Here is a 10,383-nt window from a genome sequence, read left to right as displayed (position 1 = left end):
GGAAGGGTTGAAAGTGGTTCGGTTGTTCTTATACCGTCCAAGTAAATTTTGGACGCAGCCGGTGTAGATGGTGATTTAATTGATCAATTAGTGATAAGAATTAGTACTGGAACATCAGGAAATTTAATGATCTTTGCAGTTCTTTAATTAGTAGCACTCCTCCACTTGTTTGGCATAGAAGGACACTACGGTGTAGAAAGGTGTACGCCATAGCATTCTCTGGCTAAATCAACGACACATGAAAGAAAATGTCAAGTAACTAGCCCAGCTCCATTTTTTGATACCACATGGCCACAGGACACCACATTTTCAGAATTATACACCTTCATAGTTACATGCTAGCGAAATTATACAGCAGGCATGAATCTCTCTCGTTGAAAACGATTTGAATGTTTTTGAACTACGTACATACTCCCTTACCATAACTCTAATGTCTGGCCTTTATAAACAAAAGCACAAAAAGAATTTTTAAGCCCAAAGAGCAAGGATTGACATTGAAGTAGAGCCAAGAGCTAGTGCGATATACGATGCCTTCTTCAACGATGGAGCAGAACTCATCAGCTTGTTATGGAAAAAATCAGCAGCTATCAGATCAACAAGACCCATGTATACAAGTATACCTGAAGATAATGACCCCAGTAATCCTTCCATAATCAAGGCATTGGGGTTACTGTCGTCATAACCAGTCATTGAAAATATGATCATCCCTAACACTATCCCCATCGGCGTAGTCACTGCAAACATAAAACACATGTAGGCCACTGTTCCAAAGCTAAACCCTGCCTGCAATTTGTCACCATTACTTCAACAATCAGATTCAAAGCAAAAATGAAACTCCCAAAAAAAGGTGTACCCAATTTATTTAGGCATGTTCTGACGACAACTTTCTTCTAAATAAAATCAATAGCAATGAAGAAAGTAGATAAAACTAAACTAAATTTATGGTGGCATTTCCACTTTATTGTCCATTGTTAATGAGGAATGACTCTTTAATTCTCGCACCGACTGCCATGTAAAATTCTATAAACTAAGTAAGTACACCCAGTCCCTCATGATTTACTTACTGGCTACATATTCTATGATCACCATGCTTCCATTAAATGTGTAAACTAGAAGCTCGCAGTCGTCGAAGGAAAAGGAAAAGGTGGTTGAAGAAATGAAAGACAGTCGGTTACAGAAAGAAAGACATGTAAGAGCCCACTTACAAATCACCCCACTTCAAGCCCACGAACACAGACCTTTTCTTATCGCAATAAGGAATAGGAAGGTAATAAACTAAAACACGGCATACCATTAAACTTCACGAATTACAAAACCCACAAGTTAATTAATTAATGAGTGCCATCCGTATCAGAGGTTAGATTGACGAAATAATTAAGAGTAATTTACCTGAGCAATGCAGCCACCAAGACCCATCCCTTCAAAAATCTGATGAAAAGCAAGAGCAGTAACAAGTGGTCTTATAGTACACTTATTTTGTGACATACCCATAGTAACCCCAATTATCACCGAATGAAAAATAATCCCAATCTCCAATACCTGAGACACCAGCCTCTGCTTTACCTTCACCAAATCCACTTCTCCCATGATCTCCACCTTAACCGACTTGTCACTCTCTTTCTTTCCCACCATTTCCTCCTGTATCCCAACAACCGTGTACTGCCCGTTTCCATGCCCTTGCCCTTGCCCTTGCCCGTGCACGTGCCCGTGCCCGTGCCCGTGCCCATGTTGGTCCAAGCGTGCACTTGCAGCTAAATCAACTAACAGAGCCAATAAGACCCCAATCAAAGTAACAAAACCAGCGAAAGGAAAATCTTTCCATGGATGTTTTGATGCTACGTGGCAATCAGATAGTGCATCGTAAGCGTCGGGGAGTACGTGAACTAATGAAGTTGAGAGGATCACACCTGCCGCGAAGCACTTGATTATCAGAGTTGCCTTGTCATAGAGGGCTTTTCCGTGGAAATAGCGAGCTAAGAGAACGGGAGAAGAGATGCCAATTATGCTTGTAAAGAAGATTATTAAGATGGAGATTAGTTTTAGGTGGGTTGCAGCTTGCGTGTCTCTGCATGTTGTGGAGCGGGTTGCGTCGATCAAGCAAGCTGCTGCCATGGAAAACAATGGTGTTTTGATTGAGCTGAAGTCTGCAGGAGAAATGTTGAGGGATGGGTGGCGAGGTGTTGGGTCTTTGTGGACTTGGATTTGGAAGTTTATAAGACTAGGCGTTGCCGTGTGTGACTGGAGTGTCACAATTGAGAAAGGAATGGTTGCCTGAGGGACAGGTTTCTTGCTGAAGAGTGGGGATTGATGGGGTCCACTTCTGAATGAACGGTGATGCTGGTATAGAAGCTTTTTGTGGTGGTGCGATGCGTGTGTTTCCAATCTTTGATCTTGCTGTCGTTTTGTAGAATTAGCTTTGTGCAATTTCCTTGAAAATATTTGAGTGGTGTTTTTTCCAGATTATCAAGGAACTTAAAATATGAACTGTGGGTAGATTTTAGAATAAAGGTTTTTGATCATGTCCTGATAAAAATACGAGAAAAAAACCTAGCTTACTTAAATAATCGTGTCGAGACCATGTAAGGATCTCGGTAAAAATATTTAAAATAGAGAGAGGGGGGGAAGAAGAACAATTTTGTCCGTGTAAAGTATTCCAAAAAAAAGAAAAGTGTTAAAAAAGAAAAGGTTGGTCATGATATGAAATGTTTAATGAACCACTAGCAAACGAAAGTTAGGTTATATTAACATTTAATTTGGCAGCATATTATACTACAAGAGAAATAGAAAGGTTCGTGTTCAGAGAAAGGTGTAGGCTTCCACGACTCTAGGCTTTCTTGTAATGGGATATTTGGATTTTTTTCCCCTCAATTTGATTATTTAATTTGAAATTCTTATTTAATTTTATTTTTTTATATTGAATATAAATATTTTTTTATATTTTTTATTATATAATAACATAAAAAATTAATTTAATCTAATAAAGTTTTATAAGTTTAATAAAGTAGTTAATGTTAGCTTGATCTCTATCTATTTTTTTTTCATTTGATTTTTTATATTTGAATTTTTTTGATTAACAAGGACACATTGGGATGGTTAAAAAATTATTTATAAAATTCTAAAATATTATTTATATTATTTTATAATATATTTCTTCAAGTAAAAACTCTTAAAACTTACACAGATTTATATTATTTTATATTTTATTTGTATTAAATAAATAAAAATATAAATTAATATAATGGCGAGATTTAAACTCGTAACTATTTAGTTATTAAATCTTTGATACTATATAAAAGAATCATTGTAATTTAAAAACTTAAACTGTTAAATAATATTTTAATATATGATTTATATTATTTTTTAATAAGGATAACTCTTATATAATTTTATTTAAAACTTAGGTTATATAAAATGTTAAATTGAAAGTTTTTAAATTTAAACTATTATAATAAGTTCAATAACAATATTAAAAATATATATTTCAAGTGATAACAAGGAAATAAACTAGGGGTATTCTTTAAAAAACAAAAAGGTACAAAGAAAAAAAAAGAAAAAAGAAAAGAAAAGAAGATTAGCAATTACACTATATACGACGAGACGCCACTTCGCCTATAAGACAGCGATGATGTTATAAAGTCGGTAATCATGAGATGTGTAGTGTGACAACCACCAATACACTATACATGAGAAAGTTAGGATAATTGGTTTTTTATAAAGTTATGACTGATTTGAGAAAGGATTGTCTTAGGTGTTAAATTACGGTTTCACATAATCTAATTCCTTTCATCGTCGCCTTTCTGTCTCGGAGGTTCCTTTTAAAATACGGTATAGAACAAATTTACACCTAGGCACCTCATTAATGGGCCCCATAGCAGGCCTGCAAGCATTAAACAGAGCAAGAGCTGTTTATTGTAAAGCCCAATGGAATTTGTTGAAAGTCCACGCTTTCTATCTAAAGAATCAGATCCTTGGCCCATGACTACACATTCATTTCAAACTCTACAGTGTGACCATACAAGCTAGGAGCCAAATCCATGAATCTATACGATGATTTTTATGAAAGAAAGGAGATTTATATGAAAACAAAAATGCCCCGCTGGGTCCAAGCTTCATAATCTATAAAAATTTTGTATGTCTACGAAATAGATAAGGTTTTTTTTTTTTTAAATGTTTTTAATTTTATGTTCCTTGTTTTGTGAAACTGCTTGTTGTAAACTTGGAGACAACGTCCACTTTGTGCTTCGGCCAAGATGGATTTCAGATAGTCTCCCAGGCCCAAGATCAAAGCAAATAAAGACTCACCATCACTCCAGATTTACAAGGCCCAATATAGATTTAATGGAAAGCAGATTAGGATGATTAGCAGGCCTGGGTGCTTGAATCAAAACTGGTAGTCTTTGGGCCTAAATGATTACTTTAGGTCGCTTACACCGGCCTTCGTCCAGATTTCGTTAGTCAGAATAATTTTTAGTGATATCAAAGCAACAAAAATGGTGGGAGCTTGTCAATTGTCGTGCACGATGTATTCTGCCCAAAGAACTTCCTCTAATCTTTCGGAAATCGTTAGATGAAAGACTGGAATAAATATAGGAAGCTAAAAAACAACCATGTAAATTGACCTTGCCATGCCCTTGATTCTCACATCCTCAAAGGAATTGAAACTGGGATGTGTGGGTGTGTGTATGCTAGTTATATATCATATCATGAATGTTCCAAGAATCGTGATCTCCATCATAGGTTCTTAAGTGCTCGAATACTAAGAGAAAAGTCCAATGATTGATCAAACAAACCTTGATGATCACGAACTTCTAAATTTCCTAGGGAGATTTGTCAAGGCATCACTTAGAAACGAATGTTTGCCAGCATGAAATACCTGAACATCCTTCTCTCTAAGTGGCCAGCATCATTTTTTGGTCTACTCTTAGTACTGTGGAGCCTGCAAGTTTTCTTGGGGTGGGAAATTATTGAAATCAGACAATCGGAATTATGCGAGTGTATGGATATACATGTGTGCTCTTGATTCTATGGTGAATTTTGTACTCTCTTTCTCTTTCATACAAGGATGCAAAAAGCTGTTTGCAAGTAGCCTCCATTGAATTAACTTATATAGTCGAGTGGTGTGATGTTCAGAGTCATAATAACACTTTCCGTTTGTTTTTTTCTCTTTATTTTTAATTTCTTTTTTTGGCGTGCATGATAAGGCTATGCAAGTGCAGGGAGTGATGTTAATATATCTTTGGAATCGTGGTGAGTGAGTTTATTTTCTAATACGTTATTATTCAAAATTCCAATCCTAAGTGAGATATTGTGATCAACTCAAATTTAGAAGTGGCTTGAACTCAACAACCATAGCATGATGATAAGAAGTGCATCTCGGTTTACTTTCATCTCAAATAAATCTAGATAATTTATCTAAATCCAATACATTTTTAGTAATTTTTTTGTAATTTTAACATGAGCCCCTAAATATTTTATAATGATTTAATATATATTATTTTAAGTGAAATACAACTCAAAATATCACATGAATAAAATAATTTTTTAACCCTTTATCCTTACAAAAAGATAAAATTTATATGCTATAAATATCTCATAAGATCTCAAAGTTTCAAGTTTACAATATCATCATTTTTTATATTTTTAGCTATATATTTTCAGAGTTTATCTCTGTAAAATATAATTATATATATTTTTTTTAAAATATACTTACAGTTTTTAAATTCATAAAAAAAAAACTTATATATATACTAGTTACCAAGCATTTTAACCTATTAAATATCAGATATAAGTTACCAATCATATTGATCGTAAAGAATGAATCAGATTATCGAAAACTAATTAATTATTTAACATATAAATTTTATTTTTAAGCTATTTAATTTTTTTGAATATCACGTAAGAAAACTTCTCTTATAAATGCAATGATATGGATGTAGAAGGCTTGCTTAAGATCCTAATTGGGATAATATCTTTTTTATATAAGTATATACAATTATATTATCTCCTTAGCAAATTAATGTTCTCCCTGAATTTACTAAATTAACAAAAACACACTCATACACAGGAAACAAGCTGGAAAATGAGAGAAATCACTCAGTTAAAACAAAAAAAACTTAATTGAATAACACAGTAATACAAATAAGATGCGATGAAGCAAATGAGAGAAAGATCATCAGTTATATATGTACATTTTGATATTTCAATAAATGTAGACTATTTAGGAAGACAGTAATACGCTTTAGAAATCTTATTTTAACTAAAAACTAGAATATTAATCACGAGTTTTTAATTATGGTTTTTTTTTTTCTATTTCCAACTTAATATAGGGCTACCGAGGAGTTTTGGTTGCGAGTAAATTTAAGGATTTTGAATATTTATCTTACTTTTAATATATATTGTAGCCGCATGTATTTTTTTTATTCCTCTTTTCTTTTTATTAAAGCACTCTTGTCTCTTTTTGCAAATTTGCTATACGGTCCCTCGGATTATAATAACAGCTAAGAAAATAATTTGAATTCCAATACCCCACCTTGGACATATATGTAAGCATACCCAATTTTCCCACGACGCACATCAAAACCCTAATTCCGCATCAGAATTAGTAACCCTCAAGGGACGTAATTAATATTTTGCTTATTAATCATCTTCTTACTGTTGTAAGAGTACTAACATGCTAGCTAACAACGTTGATAAATTCTTCCTCTTTTCTTTTTATTAAGCATTCTTATGTCTTATTGCTAATTTGCTACGGTCCCTCTTTGCTTAACTCTTACCTGGGACATATCTATAAGCAAACCCACTTGTTCCACGCACATCAAAACCCTAATTCTACATCGTCCTTAAAATCTTTAATTCCCTAAAGGCAACTCGTCGCAAATCTTTGGGTGAACAAAACCCAAGCTGTAATTAAAATTCCAAGCAAATTCAATAAAAGATTAAGAATTTATCAACGTTGTTATCTAGCATGCTACTACTCTTACAACAGTAAGAAAATAATTAATAAGCTTCAAAGTTCGAGTTAAATAAGATGGGGGGAAAACTACAAGCAAGCTAGCTAGCTAGCTAGGATTACAAGTGGATAAAGGGGTTAGTGCTCGTGCTTATTGCAGCGATGACCCATATATCAACTTTAGCTCTATATATATGTAATGTAATGCAACACACATGCAAGTATATATCGGCATTATCATGATTAGAAACCTCTCAAGTCATTTAAACCACTTGTTCGTGCTCTCGTGCTCCACTCACTCAAAATGTGTCAATCAAAAGACAAAAGCCTCTTTCAATAATCAAAGTATATTGCTCCATTATGATTGCATGCGATTGCTTACTTTCTAACTAATGAAATCAGTATATCTTTATGGTCATAACAATCATCATCCCAATAATCGTGATTATGCTAGCCTCGGTACACGTACGAATTTAGATGACAAGAAATACCTTTGAAAAACAAAATCAATGGTGACTATAAATGGAGCAACTTCCTTCTATGGCTGGAGAGAATTAATAGATGCCCAAGTCGCGGCTGCTTTACCTAGCCAAACATGGTGTCGACTGTGACTATTGACTTGAAACCCTAACCAACTTTGTTTTATCATCAGAACTAGGGTTTCGGAAGATGTAGGATCCGCATTTGGTCATTGAAGCTGACATCTTCCCAACTTTATGCTGTGCCTTAATTATGCATGAGCTGAAATTCGTCGAAGTCATAAAAGGTTTGGCAGAAACAATATCAGATGACCTTATTAAATAACTTAATTTGGAGACCTCGTTAGGCTTTTCTTTGCATTCAATAGCTATGTCCGCCTTTCACCTCAAAAGAAATCTGAATTTCTTGCAATGGCATGTGAGGGAATACCTTAGCTATATATGGGTGCCGACAAATTAATGAAGGTTGGATGATCCAATCGAATTTTTTTTCCTCGAGAGCCAGGGACAAATCAAGGACAACTGGCTTCTTGATTAGTCAAGATCATGAGGGTAGCGACAATTGATCAGTTGAAAACAAGGACAGAGAGCGAGGGTGGCACCTAATTGAGGAAATCTTTTGAGATTTTGAGTCACTGATGTGAAAGGTACAACAGAAAAGCGAGTCCCCACAAAGGGAGAGAGGGATGGACTTATCTAACAATACATAAGGTGAGGTTTGGCCTCAAGCAAGAATAATAAGGCCAGGGGGTATTTTCAAATTGTTCAAACCTCTCTTGGGTCTACAAAAAGGGATGTTGTTGTCGGTGGCGCTTTTAGCAATTGATGTATTGTGTTCTCTTCATTTTTCAAGGTCTTTATGCACCACAAATCTTCTGGACAGGAGAGTGATTTCCAGTAGGGGATGTGAAGCCTTAGGATGTCCTTACCGTCAACTTCTGTTACAATAACCTTACAATCTTTGGACTTTGTCGCCATGTTGTGCACAAATTGGCACAAGTGTTGAACCAGCTTTCCTGATAACGATCCTTCATGGTGCACTCCATACAAGAAGTAGAATCCAAATGGACTAAAAAAATCTGGAATTGCAGGCAACTTAAAACATGGAAAGATTTTATCAATCAATATTGAACTCTTTGTGTATAGAAAGCAAGAGAAGGGCGCTTTCCCTAGTCTTAGCTTGAAGAGCTCCCCACTGTTCCATACACTAAGCATAGCCCAACTTCTTGGAAGTACTTTCCCATCTGAACCAAAATCATCCCATGACTCACCTCTGGGATAAGCCACCCAAGTCCCCAAGCTTAGCTTGTTTCTCAGTATATTCCCTATATCATCAGGGAAAAACTCTGTTGAAGTCATGAACTTGCGATATAGAAACTCAGCTTCCTCAACTTTGAGCTTTGCCACCTCAGTTTTTGATGACAAACGTAAGGCGCGATGATCAACTGGATTAACAAGAATCGCCGGTGTCCTGAATTTGGCATATCCAAGCTTGTTTATGAAGAGATTAACTGACGCTTCATTATCTTTCTCCGTAGCCATGTACGCGTAGTCAACATCATTTTCTATGAACCATTTCTCCAATTCAAGCACTAGCCTCGATCCAATCCCTTTTCGTCGATGAAGTGGTGCAATTCTTAAGCCTAGCACATAACCCAACTTGGCTATATTCTTTGGAGGTTTATGAACGGTTGCTAGCTTTATAGAGCCCCGAATGACACCAACCAATTCGCTGCCCAGTTCGGCTACCTAACGTAAAAGAAACAAGGTTGCATTTTTTTCGTCAAGAAGACATCATTAGAAGCGGTAATGGATGTAACAACACATATATAGGGTTTGTGTGATAATGGATGTAATGAAAACAAAGGAAGGGAAAAATAATTAATAGTGATGATGATCAGTATATAGTTTGCACGTACCAGCATCTTGTACATCGGACTGTTTCTGATTCTACAGATGGGGTCACCCATGGTATCTATGAAGAGTACTCTTTCAGTCGGGCCTACCTCACATCTTCTCTCAAGATCTTCCACTCCAGCTCTATGAACTTGAACATCATAGCTTCGTATTTTAAGTTCTCCACATCCCATTATTCAAACTTGCAACATATGTAGAAAAGAATATTTTGCAACTGGCATAAGAGGGTGAATATAGGAGCAATCTTTATTTATTTATAACAGAAACGAGAGCTCATATACAAGACGAAACCTAGCAGGTAGTAAACTAGAGTAATGTAAGAAATTATAAATAGGTGCTTTGCTCTACCACTAACTAAAATGATTTGTCTTGAAAATTCAAATTGATCATCGTTTATATGGAAAGGTGGGAAATATTGCGGAATGTTCTCTCTAATCAACATCAACATCGAGCTTCAACAACAATAATTAATATTGGACACAAGGCGGGTAATAATAGGACGTGTCTTTTTGTCCTTAGCCTTTTGCCATTCTTAACTTAATCAAGCTCTATCCACTTTAAGATCACCTCAGGCTCACGCCACCGTGCACTCCCAAGAATATGTATAGTTGGCCAACCCTCAGTTGTTAATTAATTGATTGGCCAAACATAATAAACCTATCATAAATTAAGCCCTCTCCCCTCCAAAATTTTGGTTCATACAGTACATCTACGACCACCTAATTGATATGTATGTATGTATGTATATGTACAGTACAATGCTTTGGAAAAAAGAGAGCCGGTAGGCCATAAATATCTCAAATCTAATCTTAAATTAACGATTTTTTAACAAGAAGTTCATTATATATATAATTCTATCGAATTATCAAATTAATCTTCTAGGTATTTAAGATGCGGTTTACCTAATTTGGAGCCGGACTAATCAATTGTTGAGCTGGGGGAGATTTTTATTAGTTTTAGCTTTATGCAAGAGGATAAGTCCCCTTCTGCTCACACTGAAGGTTCTGCGTTAGCTCAATTTTTTTCACGATTTGTTTC

At 35.3% G+C, this 10,383-nt stretch overlaps 2 protein-coding genes across 2 annotated transcripts; both read right to left on the bottom strand.

The window, feature by feature from the left end:
• Window positions 1-239: 239 nt before the first annotated feature.
• On the bottom strand, window positions 240-2,213 carry LOC105125942 (zinc transporter 6, chloroplastic-like). The gene is made up of 2 exons (XM_011026621.1): window positions 1,390-2,213; window positions 240-783 (listed from the first exon to the last, which is right to left on the bottom strand). The coding sequence occupies exons 1-2, from the start codon at window positions 2,110-2,112 to the stop codon at window positions 469-471; spliced, it is 1,038 nt and encodes a 345-aa protein (XP_011024923.1). The 5' UTR covers window positions 2,113-2,213; the 3' UTR covers window positions 240-468.
• Window positions 2,214-7,386: 5,173 nt separating this feature from the next.
• On the bottom strand, window positions 7,387-9,685 carry LOC105125941 (probable N-acetyltransferase HLS1). The gene is made up of 2 exons (XM_011026620.1): window positions 9,348-9,685; window positions 7,387-9,177 (listed from the first exon to the last, which is right to left on the bottom strand). The coding sequence occupies exons 1-2, from the start codon at window positions 9,516-9,518 to the stop codon at window positions 8,194-8,196; spliced, it is 1,155 nt and encodes a 384-aa protein (XP_011024922.1). The 5' UTR covers window positions 9,519-9,685; the 3' UTR covers window positions 7,387-8,193.
• Between the last annotated feature and the right edge of the window lie 698 nt (window positions 9,686-10,383).

The sequence above is a fragment of the Populus euphratica genome, unplaced genomic scaffold (assembly GCF_000495115.2).
Source record: "Populus euphratica unplaced genomic scaffold, PopEup_1.0 scaffold44.1, whole genome shotgun sequence".
NCBI classification, from domain to species: Eukaryota; Viridiplantae; Streptophyta; class Magnoliopsida; order Malpighiales; family Salicaceae; genus Populus; species Populus euphratica.
Note: the sequence above shows the minus strand (reverse complement) of the source record. Positions and strands in the feature narration are given on the sequence as shown.

Excerpts from the sequence above, each read along its gene's own strand:
- LOC105125942 (XM_011026621.1), bottom strand. The coding sequence starts at position 2,112 with ATGGCAGCAGCTTGCTTGATCGACGCAACCCGCTCCACAACATGCAGA. Across the intron at positions 784-1,389 it reads TTGGTGGCTGCATTGCTCAG|GCAGGGTTTAGCTTTGGAAC; the intron begins GTAAATTACTCT and ends GACAAATTGCAG.
- LOC105125941 (XM_011026620.1), bottom strand. The coding sequence starts at position 9,518 with ATGGGATGTGGAGAACTTAAAATACGAAGCTATGATGTTCAAGTTCAT. Across the intron at positions 9,178-9,347 it reads GTCCGATGTACAAGATGCTG|GTAGCCGAACTGGGCAGCGA; the intron begins GTACGTGCAAAC and ends CTTTTACGTTAG.